Below are 24090 nucleotides of genomic sequence, written 5' to 3' on the forward strand. Positions count from 1 at the left end.
AAGTCCGATCATCGTCCATTAGTTTATTTGTTTAATATGAAAGACCCGTCTTCAAAACTTTCACGTATCAGACTTGAACTGGAAGAATACAACTTCACTATTGAATACATAAAAGCTAAAACGAACGTAGGAGCAGATGCATTCTCTCGCATCACAATAGAAGAAATTAAAAATTCAGGCAAATCAATTTTAGCGGTACAGACAAGATCACAGACAAAACAAGAACAATTAACGCAACAACAAATAGGCAAAGAAGAAAAAGTAAAACGAAACACAAAATTACAAGTTTATGATAATTTTTCAAACAAATTTTCAAAGAAAATACCCAGAGTAAAATCCCAAATAAGTTATGATAAAAGTGGTAAAATTACGAATTTTGAGATAAATGCGCATTTAAAACACAAAAAAATTGAGTTAATTAAGGTTGCGTGTGCTAACAAAATAATACATTTAGATGAATTACTTTTCAAGCTCCAAAAAGAAGCTGGCAAACGCAATATTAATATAGTCGAATTGCAAAAAAATGATAATCTTTTTAAATATTTTTCGATATCAGATCTAAAAACCACTGGGAATAAAATTTTAAAACATTTAGAAATCATCCTAACCGAACCCGTAGAAACTGTGACAGACGAAGACAAAAAACAACAATTAATAACAATTTACCATACCGACCCAATTTTAGGAGGACATTTCGGTAGCAAAAAAGTTTATGCAAAACTCAGAACCAAATATTATTGGAAAGGCATGACGCGCGATATAGCGAAATTTGTTAAAAACTGCGAAAAATGTCTTTTGAATAAGGTTAAGCCAAAAACAAAAGAAAATTTAGTCCTAACCGAAACACCCTGTAAGCCATTCGACATTGTTGTTATTGACACTATAGGACCTCTACCTCAATCCGATAATGGCAACAAGTTCGCTGTAACCATTATATGCGATCTTAGCAAATACTTAGTAACGGTTGCAATACCTGATAAAAGCGCCAAAACGGTTGCATCAGCTATTTTTGAAAATTTCATACTAATATATGGCATTATGAAAACCATTAAAAGTAATTTAGGTACCGAATACAAACATGAAATTTTTTTAGAGTTAACAAAATTATTAAAAATGGAACATAAATTTTCCACAGCGTACCATCATGATACTCTTGGCACAGTAGAGCGAAACCACCGAGTTTTCAATGAATATTTAAGATCTTTTCTAAATCCCAATTTTTCCGACTGGGATGTTTACTTGAAATATTTCACTTTTCTTCATAACACAACAACAAACACAGTATTCGATAACAAATTCTCACCATATGAATTAGTCTTTGGCAAAGCAGCTAATTTACCAAAGGAACTGCAAACCGATAAAATAGACCCCATTTACAACATAGAAAACTATTCGAAAGAAGTTAAATTTCGTTTTCAAAAAACTCACGAATTAGCAAATAAAACAGTTACAGAACACAAATTAAAAAATCGAACCGGATATAATAAAAGTTCACAACCAATATCTGTCAAGGTATTTGACAAGGTATTGCTTGAAAAAGAACCCCGCGACAAGCATAGTAGTATCTATATTGGTCCTTATACCGTAATAGGTATTGACGGTGTAAACGTCACGTTAATTGATGACGAAACGAAAAAGGAAAAAATGGTACATAAAAATAGGATAAGAAAAATTCATTAAATTAAATTTTTAAATTAAAGATTATTTAAAGTTAATATCTATTGTTAAATTAGAAATAAAATGTTTTTCTTCCAAATTTAAAAAAAAAAAGATAATGAAATCAAATAAATTTAAACAATCATTAAAAATTAAGAACTGAATTCATACAGTAGAATTAAAACACAAAAAAAAATGTTTCTAGTTATTAAAATTAAATTTAAGTCCTACTTTAGAACTAGACTTTAGAATTTAATTCTTAATTTAGATCTAAACATAGATGTAGATTTAAATTTAGTTCAACAGTCTTAAACTTTTAAAGTTAAGTACATCGCTTTTGGGACAGAAGAATTTGGCCACGTGTTGCGTGACCATAAAGCCAAGCAATGCTTATTAAACACAACCATAGTTCACAATAAGGGTTACCTGTCAAAAGAACACATTCACAATAAGGGCTATCTGTCAAATGAATAGAGGCCAATTAATTCCGCGAATTAAACTTGTACAGACGTAAAATTCAGTAGCTCGTAATTTCAACATCATTTTAAGATATATATATCTCACTATATCAGAGCCTTTTATTTTCGGTTTAATAAAAAAGGACTATACAGTGTAATTTATAAAGTGTAGCACTTCATCTTTTTATTAAAAGCGGCATCCTTTCGTGAGTATAAAACAGTATCGTGAGTTCTTCCACAAGCGGCTATCGTGCCTCATATTAAAAGAAGCGTTTCAACAAATTCATGGCGACCATCTCGGCCAAGTCGAAAATGGTTGCGCCACACCCGTACTCTTGCGATGATCGATCTGTTGACATACAGACACGACCAAGCCACGTCTTTTTGTTGTACGATTTCTTCCAAATTACTTTCTGCGCATTCACATTTTTATTCTTTACTACAGAACATTCTTTGTATGATTGCTTGTTTCAAAGCTATGCTTTTTGCTTTTGGCACGTTCTTTATTATGCTATTTTTAGAAGCTATTTTTAGAAGCAACTAACCAATTTATGTTATTTGTTAAGCGGTGATTAACGGTCCACCACCCGACTATGACGAAGTAAGAATAACGCTAACCAGATTAGAAAACAACAAAGCCACGGGCGATGATGGATGGTTCGAAACTAAAACATGTTTCGGACAGGGGCACCCCCTACCCCCTATCGTGGCGATTTCTTGAATTTGATGCTGGAGAAAGTCGTACTAGCTACAGAACTTAACCTCTCTGGAACCGCATTCTAAAAGAGCATACAATTACTGCATGGTTAATTTTAAACCATTGATCGGTTTAAGAACTTTTTGAGTCTTTTTTGAACTAAATTGGAAAACCCTCAATTTACTACTATGTCTGCAATTTTATTCGGTTTAAGTTTTAAACTTAAAGTCTAAGATCTTAAAATAGCTTTAAGACAAAACCAAAAAAGTCGTAAAAATCTTAAAAAAAGAAACTTTTAGACTATTCTGTGTCTACAACAAAAGCACAAAGTTTCAAAACTCTCAAAATATAAATTTTTATCACTTTTGATATTAAAATAAAATCCAAAAGTTTAAACTTGTTGCTGAAGATTTAAAAATAAGACGGTTCATTTGTGAAAGTTGCTGAAAGTGATTTTTTGTTATACATATGAGGTGCTATGTTATGTAACAGATGTAATAGCTCAACTGATGAGTTGGGTGCAAAAAGGGGTCTAGGGACGATGTTCCCTTTTTGAGTAAAACAGCTCAATAGGAAGAATAAGTCCAGTTTTATACCCACACCCAATAATTTTACATATCTGTGAAACTGACTTCGTGACATCGCAAAAAGTTTAATTTTTTGCTTTGTTCTTAAAAAATCAAGACTAGTACAGCGTGCCTCTCCATAAAAGCTACATATGTTAATGTATCCCGATTTCGGAAAAATTTCATATTTACGATTTTTTACCTAGGAAGTAGGGCATACTAAAATTTCATTGACGTAGCACTATTGCTTCTACATATGTTATATGCCAAAAGGTAACATCTATCCCCAATTTATAATTCTTACGAAGACCGGTATAATCTAAATTTGAAACCAAATTCGGTGTGATCATATATGTAGTAGAAAAAAGTTTCAGATTTGGGCTCAAACTATTAACCATGTGGAGTAAGCTGACGAATTTGATAATACCGACGCCGTAAGTTCTGCATTTCCAACCTGATAAAATAAGCGAAAAAGATGAGCTTATTGGTGAGTAAGGACAAAACGAAGTACCTGCTGTCATCAAACAAAGAGTGAGCGCATTTGCGCCTTGGCAACCACGCCACTGTTGGCAGCCATCATTTCGAAATAGTCGAAAAGTCGGTTGTCGTACCCATCTTGCAGAAGCATGGATCATGACATCAGATTAGAGCGGTTCTGGGAGTGTTCGAGAGAAAAGTATCTCGAAATATTTAATTGTATCTACACGTTGGCGACTGTGAGTACCGAAGAAGATTTAACGCTGAGCTGTACGAGCTATATGCAGACACCAACATAGTTCGGCGAATACAAATACAGCGGCTACGCTGCCTAGGCCATGTGATGCGAATGAAAGATCATACTCCAACCAAAAAAGTATTCTTATCGGAACCCACCTATAGAAGCAGACGAAGAGGGCGACCCACACTTCGCTGGAAGGACGGTTTCGGAAACGATTTAAATTGCCTTGTTAAGACCAATTGGCGCCAGTAAGCCACAAGATGAACCGTTAAGTGCCAATAAGGTAAGTAAGTTGTTGAGAGGAGAGTGGCCTTATTGCTTAATGCATGAAAAGAAATTAACTCCGTTTGGTGAAAAGAATTGTGGCATATGATCTATTATACCTTATTTTTTATATGTTCAAAATTCTAAAAAGATTGACCATACCATGCCTCAATAATTGCAAAGAAGTTGGGTTAGAAATTAAGATATGAAATTATTTAATAATATAAGAATTATCAACCTCAACTCAGTTATGTTGTAATTAAAACAACTCAAATTTAAGACAACTCAGCTTTTGTTTGGTAATATTCAGTTGAAAATGAATTTATGTTACCAACCTAAAAAAGAGATGATTTGACAGATAAATTATCAATTTGTGACAGAAATTTAGGCATTTGCAAAAGTGATTTTTTTTTTGTGATTTTCTGGTCAATTTATTTAATACATTTACTAATGCTTACTTAGGCTCTTTTGACCATTAGCGTTTGGTGCCAATAAAAACAACTTATTTCACCATTCCAACCTGACGTTTGGGTAGTCTCTCTAGCTTTTTCAAGGGTGATCTGTGTATGTTAATAACAAAACGCCATACATTAGTATTAAAAGAATACATTAATATAAAACAGAAAAGGCATAAGTGCGTAACATATAAATATCACAGTATTACATATAAACAAATATCACAAAACAAGAGACAAAAAACACTTTGAATAATATAACACGATTTATATAGAAAACTCACATAATTGGACTATTTAAACAAATTTGTTAGAACTTAAACTATTTTCGGTACCATTACATAGTGGTATCATTGTCATACTAAAACGAATTAATGTTAGAGACAGAGGGTGTAGACAGCAGCAACGTCATCTGTATCTTCCTTTTTGTTTATTGTTTTGTCACTTCTTTGCAATATTCGCAGGCTTTCTAGTGTGTACTTGGTTTTTCCTTGTTTATTTTTGTCTATGATTCTTGTGTTTTGTAGATCAGCCGAGTGCCCAGTTTGTGTTGTGTGTTGACATAATGCTTTGTTTTTTCTTCCGTATATCTGCTTCATGTTCTGCGAGCCGAACTCCTTAGTGGCCGTTTTGTTGTTCCTATGTATATTTTCTTGCATTTTTCATTTTCATTGACTTCACATGTTATTTCATATATAACGTTGTTTTTTTTTTGGAGCTTTTCAATAGGGCTTTTTGTTTTTGTTATTATCGTCGATAATGTATGATTGGATTTGTAAGCAAGTGCAATTTTGTGTTTGTTGTTGATTAGCGTTTTGGTGAAGTTCTCCGTAAGTTTAGGTATGTATGTTACGCTAAAGTATTGTTTCGTTTCTTTTTCTCTTTGTATTGTTGTTTTATTTTGTTCGATTTTTATTTCCATTATTTGTGATCAAATAGACTTTTTATTAGAGTGCCCGGATAATTATTATTTTTAAGGATTTCGGTAATTTTTCTTAAGTTTGTTATAATTTTGCTTATAAGATTTTTCGCCGTGTTTGTTTTATATTTTAGGGGTTGTGAAGAGAAAAAGTTTATCAGAATATGGCGAACATACATGCGTGAGATGCACTACAGCAAGCAAGTGGAACGCTCAAGTTCTTGTTGGAATGCAAGACATACGACCTAACACCAAGTCATCTCATGAATGTGGTAAAAAACGTAACCATAGAAACTAAATCGCAAAGATTGAAACAACAACTCCATAATACAAAACGCAACTTTCTTCGAAAAATTTTAAATATGGAAATAACACAAACAAACTTAGACACAAAAATCACGAAAGACTACATGCATCACACGGAAAGAGAACTGAAACGCGATCTCAGCGAAATAGATTTTACCCCACCGCAAACAAAACTTCTTTGGACAGAGAATAACAAAGGAAACACAACAAAAACGTACATCTAAAATACACAATTTAAAGACTCAACAATTAAGGAACTTAGGAATAAAGGAAAACAACGATTGGATCGTTAATAAAACGAGTATAGTCTTTCCCGAAGAAGTGAAATGGATTCTCTCACTGGGTAGAAAATTCGCGCTGCCTACAACAAAAAGGAACTTCTCACCCATACATATAATAGCAGAAATGGAACAAGCTATTCAATCATTAGACGATGAGAGTGAAAAGGAAATGGTGAGAAACAGATTGAGTAACCGGATTCCGAAACTCAAAAGAAATATCAAAAACAATTCAGCGGAAAAATTTATTACAGCAGCGTACAACAAAAGTAAAGCCTTTTTAAACTTACACAAACACAATATAGTGATAACGAACGCAGACAAGGGGAATAAAACAGTGGTAATGAACAAGAGCGAGTATATAAATAAAATGAACACTCTATTAGATGACAAAAACACATACAAAAAAGTCAGGGCTGACCCAACTCACACGCTACAATAAAATAGTAGATGATCTTTACAAACAGAAACACATTAACTTCAAAGAAAAACACAAATTATCATGTTCAGCAGGGACTCCGCCCAGCCTTTATGGATTACCCAAAATCCATAAACCCAACACACCCTTACGTCCCATCGCATCGTCCGTAAATGTTCCCTGTTACCATTTAGCAAAATATATAGGAGATAAAATTAAAAATGTAACGTCCGAAGAGTATAATGTCAAGAATGTGTTTAAATTAAAGGAAATACTCCAAAATATTAATGTAGATGATGAAGAAGTGCTAGTGTCATATGACGCCGTGTCCCTGTTCACTAATATCCCCACCAATCTCGCCATCCGAATAATAATGCAAAAATGGGACTAAATAAAATCCACAACAAATATACCACAGATCAAATTCCATGACATATTAAAATTCTGCTTGTTAAACAACAATTGTTTTAAATACAATGAGACAATTTATGCACAAACGTTTGGCATGCCAATGGGTAGCCCTCTCTCCCCGACAATAGCTGATATAATTATGGACGACCTACTTGACAACACACTGAAAGCACTTTAGGAAAAACTTGACATTAATATAAAATTTCTAGTCAAATATGTTGACGATACTTCGCGATAGTTAAAATAAATGAGGTGGAACAGGTCTTAGAAGCCCTAAACAATTATCATAACAAAATTCAGTTAACATATGAAATGGAAAAAGACTGCAGCATTCCCTTCCTCGACGTCAAAATACACAAATGTAATGGCAATCTCGTTTTTGATTGGTATGCAAAACCCCTATCTTCTGGACGTCTGATAAACTTTTTCTCTTCACAACCCCTAAAATATAAAACAAACACGGCGAAAAATCTTATAAGCAATATTATAACACTAAGCGACGAACAATTTTGGGATAAAAACTTAAGAAAAATTACCGAAATCCTTAAAAATAATAATTATCCGGGCACTCTAATGACGTCCGAAGAGTATGTCAAGAATGTGTTTAAATTAAAGGAAATACTCCAAAATATTCCTGCAGATGATGAAGAATTGCTAGTGTCATATGATGTGTCCCTGTTCACTAATATTCCCACCAATCTCGCCATCCGAATAATAATGCAAAAATGGGACCAAATAAAATCCACAACAAATATACCCAAGATCAAATTCCATGACATATTAAAATTCTGCTTGTTAAACAACAATTATTTTAAATACAATGACACAATTTATGCACAAACGTTTGGCATGCCATTGGGTAGCCCTCACTCCCCGACAATAGCTGATATAATTATGGACGACCTACTTGACAACGTACTTAAGGCACTTAAGGAAAAACTTGACATTAATATAAAATTTCTAGTCAAATATGTTGACGATATCTTCGTGATAGTTAAAAGAAATGACGTGGAACAGGTCTTAGAAGCCCTAAACAATTATCATAACAAAATTCAGTTTACATATGAAATGGAAAAAGACTGCAGCATCCCCTATCTTCTGGACGTCTGATAACCTTTTTCACTTCACAACCCCTAAAATATAAAACAAGTAAGGAAGGTTAAGTTCGGGTGTAACCGAACATTACATACTCAGTTGAGAGCTATGGTGACAACATAAGGGAAAATAACCATGTAGGAAAATGAACCGAGGGAAACCCTGGAATGTGTTTGTATGACATGTGTATCAAATGAAAGGCATTAAAGAGTATTTTATGAGGGAGTGGGCCATAGTTCTATAGGTGGACGCCATTTAGGGATATAGCCATAAAGATGGATCAGGCTTGACTCTAGAATGCGTTTGTACGATATGGGTATCAAATGAAAGGTATTAATGAGTATTTTAAAAGGGCGTGGACCTAAGTACTATAGATGGACGCCTTTTCGAGATATCGCCGTAAAGATGGACCAGGGGTGACTCTAGAATTCGTTTGCACAATATGGGCATCAAACGAAAGGTGTTAATGAGTATTTTAAAAGGGAGTGGGCCTTAGTTCTATAGGTGGACGCCGTTTCGAGATATCGCCATAAAGGTGGGCCAGGGGTGACTCTAGAATTCGTTTGTGCAATATGGGTATCAAACGAAAGGAGTTAATGAGTATTTTAAGAGGGAGTGGGCCTTAGTTCTATAAGTGGACGCATTTTCGAGGTATCGCACTAAAGGTGGACCAGGGGTGACTCTAGACTTTGTTTGTACGATATGGGTATCAAATGAAAGGTGTTAATGAGTATTTTTAAAAGGGAGTGGGCCTTCGTTTTATAGGTGTTCGCCTTTTCGAGATATCGCCATAAAGGTGGACCAGGGGTGACTTTAGAATTTGTTTGTATGATATGGGTATCAAATGAAAGGTGTTAATGATTATTTTAAATGGGCGTGGGGCTTAGTTCTATAGGTGGACCCCTTTTCGAGATATCGCCATAAAGGTGGACCAGGGGTGACTCTAGAATTCGTTTGTACGATATGGGTATCAAATGAAAGGTGTTAATGGGTATTTTAAAAGGGAGTAATCCTTAGTTCCATAGGTGGACGCCGTTTCGAGATATCGCCATAAAGGTGGACCAGGGGTGACCCTAGAATTCGTTTGTGCAATATGGGTATCAAACGAAAGGAGTTAATGAGTATTTTAAGAGGGAGTGGGCGTTTCTGGACCAGGGGTAACTCTAGACTTTGTTTGTACGATATGGGTATCAAATGAAAGGTGTTAATGGGCATTTTTAAAAGGGAGTGGGCCTTCGTTCTATAGGTGTTCGCCTTTTCGAAATATCGCCATAAAGGTGGACCAGGGGTGACTCTAGAATGAGTTTGTACGATATGGGTATCAAATTAAAGGTATTAATGAGAGTTTTAAAAGGGAGTGGTGGTAGTTGTATATGTGAAGGCGTTTTCCAGATATCGACCAAAATGTGGACCAGGGTGACCCAGAACATCATCTGTTGGATACCGCTAATTTATTTATATATGTAATACCTGCCAAGATTTTAAGGGTTTTTTATTTCGCCCTGCAGAACTTTTTCATTTTCTCCTACTTAATATGGTAGGTGTCACAATCATTTTATAAAGTTTTTTCTAAAGTTATATTTCGCGTCAATAAAACAATCCAATTACCTTACCATATTTCATCCCTTTTTTCGTATTTGGTATAGAATTATGGCATTTTTTCATTTTACGTAATTTTCGATATGGAAAAAGTGGGCGTGGTCATAGTCGGATTTCGTTCATTTTTCATACCAAGATAAAGTGAGTTCAGATAAGTACGTGAACTGAGTTTAGTAAAGATATGTCGATTTTTGCTCAAGTTATCGTGTTAACGGCCATGCGGAAGGACAGACGGACGACTGTGTATAAAAACTGGGCGTGGCATCAACCGATTTCGCCCATTTTCACAGAAAACAGTTAACGCCATAAAATCTATGCCCCCACCAAATTTCAAAAGGATTGGTTAATTTTTGTTCGACTTATGGCGTTAAAAGTATCCTAGACAAATTAAATGAAAAAGGGCGGAGCCACGCCCATTTTTAAATTTTCTTTTATTTTTGTATTTTGTTGCACCATATCATTACTGGAGTTGAATCTTGACATAATTTACTTATATACTGTAAAGATATTAAATTTTTTGTTAAAATTTTACTTTAAAAAAAATTTTTTTTAAAAGTGGGCGTGGTCCTTCTCCGATTTTGCTAATTTTTATTAAGCGTACATATAGTAATAGGAGTAACGTTGCTGCCAAATTTCATCATGATATCTTCAACGACTGCCAAATTACAGCTTGCAAAAGTTTTAAATTACCTTCTTTTAAAAGTGGGCGGTGCCACGCCCATTGTCCAAAATTTTACTAATTTTCTATTTTGCGTCATAAGTTCAACTCATCTACCAAGTTTCGTCGCTTTATCGGTCTTTTGTAATGAATTATCGCACTTTTTCGGTTTTTCGAAATTTTCGATATCGAAAAAGTGGGCGTGGGTATAGTCCGATATCGTTCATTTTAAATGGCGATCTGAGATGAGTGCTCAGGAACCTACATACCAAATTTCATCAAGATACCTCAAAATTTACTCAAGTTATCGTGTTAACGGACGGACGGACGGACGGACATGGCTCAATCAAATTTTTTTTCGATCCTGATTATTTTGATATATGGAAGTCTATATCTATCTCGATTCCTTTATATATGTACAACCAACCGTTATCCAATCAAACTTAATATACTCTGTGAGCTCTGCTCAACTGAGTATAATAAACACGGCGAAAAATCTTATAAGCAAAATTATAGCAATAAGCGACGAACAATTTTGGGATAAAAACTTAGGAAAAATTACCGAAATCGTTAAAAATAATAATTATCTGGGCACTCTAATAAAAAGTCTAGTTGATTACAAAATAATGGAAATAAAAACCGAACAAAATAAAACAACAATAGAAAGAGAAAAAGAAACGAAATAATACTTTAGCGTAACATACATACCTAAACTTACGGAGAACTTCAGCAAAACGCTAACCAACAGCAAACACAAAATTGCACTTGCCTACAAATCCAATCATACATTATCGACGATATTCACAAAAACAAAAAGCCCTATTGAAAAGCTCCAACAAAACAACGTTATATATGAAATAACATGTGAAGGCAATGAAAATGAAGAATGCAAGAAAATATACATAGGAACAACAAAACGGCCACTAGGAGTTCGGCTCGCAGAACATGAATCAGATATAGGGAAGAAAAAACAAAGCACAGCATTATGTCAACACAAAACACAAACTGGGCAAGCAGCTGATCTACAAAACACAAGAATCATAGACAAAAATAAACAAGGAAAAGCCAGGTACACATTAGAAAGCCTGCGAATATTGCAAAGAAGAGACAACACAATAAACAAAAAGGAAGATACAGATGACGTTGCTGCTGCCTACACCCTCTGTCTGTAGCATTAATCCGTTTTAGTATAACAATGATACCACAATGGAATGGTACCGAAAATAGTTTAAGTTCTAAGAAATTTGTTTAAATAGTCCAATTATGTCAGTTTTTTATATAAATCGTGTTATATTATTCAAAGTGTTTTTGCCTCTTATTTTGTGATATTTGTTTGTATGTAATACTGTGATTACTAATATTTAAATGTTACGCACTTATACCTTTTCTGTTTTGTATTAATATATTCTTTTCATAATAATGTATTGCTTTTTGTTATTAAAATACACAGATCACCCTTGAAAAAGCTAGAGAGACTAGCGAAACGTCGGGTTGGAATGTTGAAATAAGCTGTTTTTATTTGCACCAAACGCTAATGGTCAAAAGAGCCTACGTAAGTATTAGCAAAAGTGATTTTTTTTTTTTTTTCAAAAATTACAGACGGTTACTTCAGCATATGAAAAATTATATGTAATCTATCCTAATAGAACAATGAGCTAGATGAGACTCTGGTATGTTACATAATCCTAGCAGAGGTCGTGATATTTTGAGTTGTGATAGGCAGATGTCGCTGTTGTGTTTCATTTAACACATACTGCTAAAAGTGAAGCAGCGTCAAGGCAGTGTTGCCAAACTTAAGGCAAGAAATTAACAAATTATCTGGCTTACAAATTGAACCAGACTTATATCTGGATTTATCTGGCTCAAATCGCGGTTGTTGTTTTTACATGCAAATTGTTTTTCTGGCTCCGGATCATAACGACGGGATGATGGCTATTTCGATATATAGATATGATTCCATTTTTCACCATTTCATCTTACTCCACTTAAATGTGATGTAGAACGAGTGTATATCCTTTTTGATTTGCAGTTGTGTAAATACTACTTTTATGATTTCTTACCACATTATGGCGATTTACACCTCGCTTTTATAGATTCCGTCACATTATATTAAAAATAACCATCCCACTTAACCAAGCTTTAAAATGCAACAAATAATTTTTAAATCGGAGCATTAAGGGCAAAATGATTACATTAAAAACATATTTAGCGACTTTATTTCATATTATATATAGATATCGCGTTAAGATGACCTATCTTACCTTGAAATTGTAGTAATGCAAAAACTGTTTGAAATATTTTCAAATATGTTTTCTGTGAGTATACAGATTCCCACTCGTCTATTGTTTCAGTTATCAACGAGGTTGAGCTTATTTTCTTTTCAGCATTGATAAATTCCATAAAAGTGGTAAACATTCGGCAAACATTGACGACGAAAAGCGCCACCTATAAGCAAGGTATTCAAATTTAAATTAATGTATGCGTTTGCAGCGATGGGATTTTCTCCTATGGAGCTATAGCATATATTGCCGCCCATAGCAAAAAGACGGTAAATTTCAAATACTGCCCTTTAGAGATTTTAATACCCATAAATTTCTGCGTTTACAATTTACTAATTAATTAAGCTACTACACATTTAAAAGTCAGAGTGAAAGATAAAAAAAGGCTTTAAATTTGACGTTTAGTTGAAAAATCTTAAATTTTCTAAATATAAATTAAATTTTATCCGGTTTAAATTCTTAAACTTTACTGCTTTTTTGCTGGTGACGGCAGTATAACACAAAGTTATCGTATAGATTATTTGGTTTTTGCATTTAAGTAACAAATACATAAGAAAGACATTTGCTTTTCCATAATATAAAAGTTATCATAAATAAAGATTTTATAGACCTAAATATCAGTGTGACAAAAACAATTTAATACATTATTTGCACGACATTCCACAGCTTATAGATTTAGTCGGTTATAGAAAAACAATACACTCAGAATTTGAAAAGCACCTTCAAAATTAAGTTGGATTTTACCTGGGGTATAGCAATTCATCAGATAGCTTCTTTTTACATATTCGTTTTCGCCAACAAAGGGTGATCAAACCCCCGGTTAAATCGATAACTGTGAATTTGGGGCTTAACTGGGACGCGAAGCTTCAGTTAGTATGGAGAAAATTTCGACAAATTATAGCTAAGTGACTAGCTGAATATGATGTAAACGGCCCTTAATGGGTGTACATAAGATATAATGAACCTCTGCCTTCTTCAGCCGCCGTAAAGAGACTACCACATGACAGCTTCGAAGAGCTGTGCCTTCTATTTCCTGTTATTTGAAACTTAATAATAAATTAGGAGAGTTTGAAATAAACAGGTTTATTTTGATGATTATATGCAATTTGTATATATTGTGTTGCAAATAGTTTCGGGAATTCACTGATAAAAATTAAGTCAATAAGTGACTTATCTAAATGAATGAGAAGTCACGACTCCAAAAAACACTTCAGACTTAATTTTTTAGTCTTTAGTATAAAAGCAAGATATTGGCTGCATTCGAAATTGTATATCATTTAAAACTTGTTTACAGGAAACAACTTAATCACACAGGTACAACAGACAAACACACCACAACAAATAAACACAAAACAATTAACACACCAAAACAAAAAACCGACAAATAAGGTCAAACGACTAAAATCACAGATTTCTACCTATCCCAGTCAGCCACACAAATCGATTAGTAAACCACCCTCGGTTCTGAATGAACCCACAGCACATACACATAACTAAATATACACAAACATCAATTTGACAATACCTGCTATATACCTACGAACTATAAATACAGGACAAATGACAACAACAGATCAGAACGAAAATCGACACTGATTATGGCACAACGCCGAAACCGGTTTGTCTCAAAACCAAATTTGACAAGGAATAACGGAAAATCGTTCCAATATACATAATTTATCCACCGTGTCGGAAAATCAACAAAACAAAATACTACAAAAATCTCTTATCAGAAGAATGTGCAACGTTGGTCGTCTAACGCACCTTATGGATCTGTTTAAACCACTGAACATTCTTCCCATTGTAGGATGCCGATATAATTTAAACTACGACCGTTCAATTCAATAGTAAATTTTATTCTGCTCTCAAAAATAGAATTTTTCAAAGTCAAAAACAAATTACATATTTAAAAATACACTCAACCAAACCAGCAAGTGTGCGTGAACGTATTCATACATACAAGTATATGACAAAATGAAGATACAAACTTCCACACATATTTAGACATTTCTATATAAACCTGAATAAAACATTTACAGAAATCAAACATACAAATGCTAGTAGATAAATACTTACACATACAAACAAAATGTAAATAAAAATGTATTGACTTCATTATTGACTATAAGAAATCTAACTCCCCGGATCAAATACAAAAACAAAATACGTACAAAGTACAAAAACTCCAGTACACATACTCCACCATGAGACATTTATACTATTACAAAGTTCTAAAAATTTTGTTTACAAGGAGCGGGTATACACAATGTCCGATATACAACTTTCACAATCTAAAAAGTGCAATGCTGCCTCTAATAACAGTTCCCAGACTTCGCATCACACTTTTGCGTAAATTCTACACCATTGTATCGTGTAAACTATTCAGTAACCTACCTGCTGGGATACAGCTTATTGGAAGGCTACCAATGTTTCTGAATGAAGTGAAGAAGTGGCTTTTTGGGTTCAATCATGAGGAGATAAAAATTCTGTTGCATCAAAATTAATTGCTGTTTATTAAGATCTGAGGTATTTTATTGTAAACAATAACTTTGTATCTCTAATTATTGTTTGTATTTATAATAGCTACATCATTGAATTCTTTACTCATGTTTATCGTATAAATTGTACCTTTTTATTATAATGCCCTACAAGCATTTCAAAAAAGTGAATAACGAATGGATATTTCCTCTTGAACATTTAATGTCATTATCTATTTTCTTATTTTATTAATAATTTACATTGTAATACTGCATAATTATTAATGTTTAGAAGAAAATAAAGAAAACAAACAAGTAATTGTGTCTGTGCTTGTATCAGGTATGATGCCAAATGTAGGGGTTGAGTTGAACCCATTGTGAATTCATACAAATGAAAAATCCTTCTCCAAGATTTTGTTACCGATCAGTATGTTTGTTATGCATACATTTCTTATTTTATTTTTTAAAAGCTTTTCTGATCAGATTGTTGATAGTGCGAATAAAAGGGACTTATTCCACCTTTTAACTCAACGTTTCGCCAAATTCCCTTGGCATCATCAGGAGTTAAGATATTTCTATTTATTTAGTAAAAGAAAGCGAACATTACAAAAAAACATAAATAAGTTTTGTGTGTTTTTTACATACATATATATACAGATATGTAAGAAGACGGTGAACATGATTACACATAAAACAAAAATTACACACTTGACGATGTTAATTCTGCACTTACTTACACAAAAATATATATTCTTGTATTTTCAAAGTCAGCTGTGTGGTTGTTTGTTACCGTGTGTTGAGATAAAGCCATATATATAGTACTTCTATATCAATACCTTCCTATCTTCCTAATGTGAAAATTTTCTGTCAATCATTATTTGCTGAAACTGTGCAAATGTATGTTCTGCGCATGCGCGGGCTTTGTTAGTGTTAGCGAATTGTAGTAGCGTGTGTAAAAAAAGTGTTAAAGGGGTAACAACGGGTCACTATCCCCTTTACCCAACTTCTGCATACTAATTGGTATAAAATCTCAGTTTAGTCGATTAAACAATGAAAAGGCCAACAAATGCAATAGAAGGCTTGATGTTTTTATTAATAAAACATGGGCTGCGGCCATACAAAGTACATTATTTACATAAAAAATAAAAAAACAAGGCGAAGAATTCATATTTTTGAAATGAAAAAAAATCAAATATACATGTATAAAAATATACTTATACATACATCCCAACAAGCATTTCTTTAAACATTTTTAAAAATAATTTAAAGTGAATTAGAAACGATATATAAACGTTTTCAAAATTTTACTTATTTTGAGTTTTTTAATGAAGTAAATTTTTGATGAAGTAAACAAAATACGAGTACTGGGCTGGATGCTATTGGTGTTGAAATAATATAAATTTTGTAAATTTTTTTCTAACATATTCATTTTCGCCCGTGCTTTTTTTCGTTTCAAAAAACAAACGAATATCTAAATAAAAACTTATTACTTCCTTACACAGCTGTGTCCGGTGATTATTAAAGATGTCATTGCTAAATAAATTGTCAATGGCTATGTGATCGTTCATGATACTATTGGAGAATGCATCACTTGTATTTTGAAAAATTTTATTTATTAAAATTAATTTTGAATTTCCAATTGGGCATGCCTTGAGAACTTGTCTTAAATCTTTCTCTGACACTATACAAATATTACATACGTCCACAGATGGTGCGACAAACGGACCTTTATTTTTGTGCCCCTTTTTTACAAAAATTTAACGACAGCCTTGAGATTTTGTCTCCGTCTCTCGTTGTATATCTGTACTGTAATGTTTGACAGGCTGCACAGTTCAGTAGTAGTGATATAGAAGTATTACATATATGGATAAAGCTGTACTTTGTTTTTGGTTGCGTATATCGGCTTCGTGTTCAACTAATCGCGTAACTAGTGTTCTTTTAGTTGTGCCGATATACACTTTGTTGCAGTTTTCGCTGTCGTTGCCTTTGCACTGTATTTCATATACCACATTACTTTGTTGTTGGATATCTATAGGGATTTTTGTTTTTGTGAAACACGTCGCTCGAGTGCAATTCGATTTAAATGCCAATGTTGTGTGGGATGTTTTCTTATTATTATGATCATGTGCGAGATTTTCTGTGAACCTGGGAATGTATGTGACAATGAAGTATGTTGTTGTTGTAGCAGTGCTTCGCCCCACCTAATAGGTGCGACCGATCACAAATTGTCATCAATATCCTCTAACGGGACTCCAAGGAAACTTGCTATTTCAACAGGGGTGGACCATAACGAAAGGGGTGTTAGAGGCGTTGGTTCCACATTACAATTAAAGAGATGGTTGGTGTCATGAGGGGACACATTAAACGCGGGGCATACATTTTGTATGTCGGGGTTGATTCTGGATAGGTAAGAGTTTAGCCTGTTACAGTATCTAGAACGAAGTTGAGCTAGAGTGACTGGCGTTTCCCTGGGGGTATGCGGTTCTCTTCCGCAAGTTTTGGTTACTGTCCTTTGAGTAGTGGATTAACCGAACAATTCCTAGCATAAAGGTCCGACGCCTGTTTGTGGAGTTCACTGAGGACCTGCTTGTGTTTTTTTGCTTCATACGGCTGAGTTTTCAGGTGCCGCATTTCCTCATAATGCTTACGGAGATGACTCCTTAAGGCACTAGGCGGTGCTTGCTCATTAATCAGATGTATGTTGGGATTACCAGGTTTCTGGGTATTCAACAGGAACTGTTTTGGTTAGCATCTCATATCTCTCCCTGATGGAGAGTATTCTCGCCTCATTATGTAGATGGTGTTCTGGGGACATAAGAAGACAGCCCGTGGAAGTTCTGAGAGCAGTATTTTGTCAGGCCTGTAGGTTCTTTAAGTGAGTAGTTTTTAGGCTTGGCGACCATATAGGGGACGCGTAGCATGCAATCGGCTGGCCAATTCTTTTGTATGTGGTAATGAGCGTTTCTTTGTCCTTTCCCCAAGTGCTGCCAGCAAGGGATTTGAGGATTTTGTTACGGCTCTGGATTTTCGGTACAAGTGCATGGCTGCATGCATTGTAGCCACAATGGTTTGCAATTGAATGAACTTGGAGAAATAGGGATCAAATGTATAAATGTAAACTAACAACAAATAGTACGTTGTATGCTTTTAAAAATTGTGAAATGGTGACGTACGGCGCCATTGAATTCACCATGTAAAACTTGTTGGCAAATGTGGTTTATCCTTCGCCAGAGCAATCGAATTTTGGTTTCATCTTCATAACTGAAGCCGACACTGGCAAATCCGCCATTTTGTACGCCGCGCAGCGTGGCCCGATGGCACGGTCGCCATGTACCACAAGTTTATAGCTGTATTCAGTTTAAGGCCCTGGCAAAGTTGATCCAACCAACCTTATGGAAATCAATGTAACTGGTCAATAGTGCCATACCATAACGCTAACTCGATTACATTGATTTCCATAAGGTAGGTTCGATCAGCTGTTTTATCTGGTTATGGCTTTATGGTTATAAGTCACCATTAATTCGCCTTTTAGTTTCGTGTACATCGTTGTGTTGCTAGCGTCATAAGACTGATATGATTTTATTCATTTTATTGCACTATTAGTCTTACTTATTCAAATTAGTGTTTTCGTATAACACAGTTGACTTTCTTGCTCAATAAGTCAATTGAGTACTGAACGGCTTCGTGGCTTATGAGCGGTTATTCATTTTACGAAGCATGACTATGTAAATGTGTGTTAGTGGATATAAGTGCTTGATATTTCTTGTTTGCATACGCACTAATACTCATTTTTTGGTTAGTCCACTAATAACCTTAAAAGATGAATAATTGCAGCTCACTGATGTGGATATTATTAATTCATGTCTTTATTTCGGCTTCGCATGCATATTTATCAGTTTTGCCAGGTTAATGCGACTAAATCGAATATCACAATGAAAATTACTTTAAAGCTCTCAGCAACAGCTTTCATTAAATAAATAAATAAATGTAAGGCGCGATAACCTCCGAAGAGATTTTAGGCCGAGCTTCTCTTCCAATTTGCGTCGTGCTCCTTTTCAATTTTTCCTACAAATTGGCGGAACGGGACCTACTTGTTTTATGCCGACTCCGAACGGCATCTGCGAGGCAGATGAGTTTTCACTGAGAGCTTTTCATGGCAGAAATACACCCGGAGTGCTTGCCAATCACTGCCGAAGGGTAATTGAAGAACCTTATTTTTCAAAATTTTGATGTTGCTTTCCCCGGGGTGTGAACCCAGGGAATTCGGTGTGGTAGGCGGAGCACGCTACCATCACACCACGGTGGCCGCTAACAGCTTTCATTTGATATCCATAATACACACACATTCTAGGGCTATGCGGGTCCATGTTTTGGCCTATATCTCGAGACCCTAGCCACCCAGCGGTGTAAAACTTACTCTGTATTAAAGCACACATCAACAGCTCCAATTTGATACCCAAAATGTAAAAATACTATATACGCGTTCACGGGCCCATGTTTTGGCCTATATCTCGAGACCCTAGTCACCAAGCGGTGTAAAACTTACTCTGTACTATAGCATACATCAACAGCTTCAATTTGATACCCATAATGTAAAAACACATTCTAGGTGTATCCGGGTACATGTTTTGGCCTATATCTCGAGACCCTAGTCACCCAGCGGCATAAAACTTACTCTGTACTAAAGCACACATCAGCAACTTCAATTTGATATCCATAATGTAAAAACACATCCTAGTGTTACCGTGATCCATGTTTTGGCCTATATCTCGAGACCCTAGTCACCAATAGCTATGAAAATTGCCCTCTACTAAAGCACTCATCAACAGCTTTCATTTGTTATCCATATTATATAAACACATTCTAGGGGTACCCGGGTCCACGTTTTGGCCTATATCTCGAGAGCCTAGTCACCCAGGGTATGAAAATTACACTCTACTAAAGCACTCATCAACAGCTTTCATTTGATATCCATATCCTATAAACACATTCTATGGGTATCCGGGTCCACGTTTTGGCCTATATCTCGAGACCCTAGTAACCCAGGGGTATGAAAATTACCCTCTACTAAAGCACTCATCAACAGCTGTCATTTGTTATCCATATTCTATAAACACATTCCAGGGGTACCCGGGTCCACGTTTTGGCCTATATATCGAGACCCTAGTCACCCAGGCGTATGAAAATTACCCTCTACTAAAGCACTCATCAACAGCTTTCATTTGATATCCATATTCTATAAACACATTCTAGGGGTACCCGGGTCCACGTTTTGGTCTATATCTCGAGACCCTGTTCGTCGATCCTGAATTTTCTTTGCTATAAACATCACGGAGCACGAGACCTTTCCAATAATACTTAAAAGCTCTCAGCAACAGCTTTGATTTGATGTCCAAAATACACACACATTCTAGGGGTATCCGGGTCAATGTTTTGGCCTTTATCTCGAGACCCTAGTCACTAATAGGTATGAAAACAACCGTGTATTAAAGCACTCATCAACAGCTTCCATTTGATATCCATACTGTATAAACATTGTCTCGGGGTATCCGGGTCCACGTTTTGGCCTACATATATCTCGAGACCCAAGACACCCAGCGGTATAAAAAATTATCTGTAGTAAAGCACACATCAACAGCTTCAGTTGGATACCCATAATGTAAAAACGCATCCTAGTGTTACCCTGATCCACGTTTTGGCCTTCATCTCGAGACCCTAGTCACCAATAGGTATGAAAGCTACCCTGTATTAAAGCACTCATCAACAGCTTTCCTTTGATATCCATATTGTGTAAACACATTCTAGGGGTGCCCGGGTCCACGTTTTGGCCTATATCTTGAGACCCTAGTCACCAATAGGTATGAAAGCTACCCTACATTAAAACACTCATCAACAGTTTTCATTTGATATAAATATTGTATAAACACATTCTAGGGTGCCCGGGTCCACGTTTTGGCCTATATATCGAGACCCTAGTCACACACGGATACGAAAAATACCCAGTGTAAAAGTACTCATAAACAGCTTCCATTTGATACCCATATTGTACAAACACTTCCTGGAGTTACCCGGCTCCATGTTTTGGCCTATATCTCGAGACATTAGTCACCAGGTATCAAAGTACTCAGTATACAAACCTTCCCCGTGGAAAAATACATACATATATATACCAATTTTCATAGTAATCGGTCCAGTAGATTTTGAGTTAATCGATGACATACATACAAACATTCATTTTTATATAATACTAGCAGACCTGGCAGACGTTGTTCTGCCCTAAATTTGGCCTATCTGCATTTTTTAATAAGCTTTTTCCGTCTAATTCTGCCCTCACCCACCCCTCTTCACTTTTTCCTGATCCTTTAATCACTCCTCCTGCCGTCTTTTTCGCTTCATCTATCTCCATATTCGTCTCATTCTATTTCTTTCTCAGTATCCTTCTACTTCTATCTTTTCTCTTCTATCACCTTCTTCTCATTCTTCTTCATCCCTTATTGCCTGTCCCAGAGGGTGGTATGTATTTTGTTCCAGTCCCAGTCCCAGTCCCACTCCGAGTCTCAGTCCCAGTCCTGGTTCTAATCCCAGTCCCAGTCCGTCTCTGGTTAACTTCCAGGAAAAAAGGATCGTAAATACTAGTATAGGCAAATTAATATACCAAATTTTCAAATTTTGATTTTTTTCTAAAAAAAAATCTTAACTCAAGAACGGCTAAACCGATTTGGGATTTCAAAATCAATTAACCATCATCTCTCCTTCCTGTATCTTTCCTAAAAATTTCATGGAAATCTTTCTATCCGTTTTCGAGTTATGGAGCGACAATCAAAATGTACACTTATTTATATATATATAGATTTGAATTATTTCTAAAAAAAAATCATAACTCAAGAATGGCTTAACCGATTTGGGATTTCAAAATCAACTAACCATCATCTCTCCTTACTGTATCTTTCCTAAACATTTCATGGCAATCTTTCTATCCGTTCTCGAGTTATGGAGTGACAATAAAAATGTACACTTCTTTTTTATATTATAGATAATGAGAAAATATAAAATATTAAGAATGAAAAGTTGTCCGTAAGCTGATATGGAATCGGTGAGGTCTCTACTTCAATATCAACTAAAACAAAACATCTCTTTGGAATGTAGGTATGGCGGCATTGCTTTCATTCATATTCCCATCCCGTTAAAACATTTTTGGTGCATCTACTGCACTTTCTTACATGCTCCGGGCCCACTGATTTATGGTATATGTAAATGTACTATTACATTTTATTTTACTTAAGTTAAGATTTTGGCGGCCGCCGTGATGTGATGGTAGCGTGCTCCGTCTACCACACCGAATATCCTGGGTTTTTGCCCCGGGCAAAGGAACATCAAAATTTTAGAAACAAGGTTTCTCAATTAGAGGAAAAAGTTTCTAAGCGGGGTCGCCCCTCGGCAATGTATGGCAAACATTCCGAGTGTATTACTGCCATGAAAAGCTCTCAGTGAAAACTCATATGCCTTACAGATGCCGTTCGGAGTCGGCATAAAACCAGTAGGTCCCGCCCCTCCAATTTGTCGGAAAAATTAAAAAGAGCACGGTGCAATTTGGAAGAGAAGCTTGGCCTAAAATCTCTTCGGAGGTTATCGCGCCTCACATTTATTTTTTCTATCTAGACTTAAAAGATTTTTCTAATTTCAACCACAACAGTCGATTTCGCCACCCACAACAATCATTTTTAAGCTGTGAACGCAGTGCAATGCAGGTCTACTTACGTAAAAACAAGGACAGATAAAAACTAAATCTTTTTATTTTCTGATTATGAACTTACATTTTCTCATTAAACATATTTTCTGGTCAATATAAATTTCCGTTTCTCATCAATTTATATGAAGCTTCATTTCTCATTATCAATTTATATATCTAACTAGAAGACCGGTCAGACGTTGTCCTGCCTTAAATTTGGCCTATCTGCGTACATTTTAATAAGATTTTTCCGTCTGACTCTGCCGTGCCCCTCTTCCCTTTTTCCTACTCCTTTTATTCACTCCTCCCTCCGTCCTTTTCGCTAAATCTATATCCATCTTCGTCTCATTCTATCTCTTTCTCAAGGAGGAAGGAGATTCTCTCTTTTCTCTTCTCTAAGTTCCTTCTCATTCTTCTGCATCCCTAATTGCCTGTCCCATAGGGTGGTATGTATTTTATTCCAGTCCCAGTCCCAGTCCGGGTCTCAGTCCCAGTCCTAGTCCTAATCCCAGTCCCAGTCCGTCTCTGGATAATATATTACTCTGTACCAAAGCACTCATAAACAGCTTTCATTTGATATCCATATTGTATAAAAACTGTCTAGGCATTCACTGGCTCACGTTTTGGCCTATATCTCGAGACCCTGTACCTATAGTAACCACCGCGTGAGGTTTACGCAACTTGTGTGAAAGTTTGAACAAAATCGACCGACGCATCTCTTCAAACACCGGCGACCAACTAACACACATTTTAGCCTTTCTTTTTATATATATAGAGTTTAACTTTTCTCACTTCACTATAATATTAAAACGAAATGCAGATTTTCGTTGCTTTTGAAATTTGGCTTAAAAAACGCACATGGAACAACTAAAGACTCTCCTGTATTAAAAAAAATTGCATAGTACCTCTAAATCGCGGGCTCCCTCAGAAACCCCCTCCCCCCGCCTCCCTCTCTCGAAGGGCCTGGTGATGTGCTATACTTGATATCATTCGTTATAATATTTTTTATTGATAAGCAGGTTGTTTAATTAAACACCAAGCAATTACACGGAAATATATCCGCACCACCTGAAAATATGAGTGCCACTGCGTATACGTAACATTTTA

General features: G+C 35.4%; 1 protein-coding gene across 6 annotated transcripts in view; it reads right to left on the reverse strand.

Annotated features, from left to right (window-relative positions):
• Ltn1 (E3 ubiquitin-protein ligase listerin) overlaps positions 1–24090 on the reverse strand; it is a 1386601-nt gene that overhangs the window by 903629 nt on the left and 458882 nt on the right. For all 6 annotated transcript variants that reach the window (XR_010953911.1, XM_067791508.1, XM_067791509.1 and 3 more), the window contains exon 9: positions 12760–12943. Coding sequence is in view for 5 of the 6 variants with exons in the window: in XM_067791508.1 (XP_067647609.1) it covers positions 12760–12943 (184 nt within the window). In the remaining variant the exon portion in view is untranslated. The remainder of the gene's footprint in view (positions 1–12759; positions 12944–24090) is intronic.

Source organism: Eurosta solidaginis, chromosome 5 (assembly GCF_040869045.1).
Source record: "Eurosta solidaginis isolate ZX-2024a chromosome 5, ASM4086904v1, whole genome shotgun sequence".
In the NCBI taxonomy this organism is placed as follows: Eukaryota; Metazoa; Arthropoda; class Insecta; order Diptera; family Tephritidae; genus Eurosta; species Eurosta solidaginis.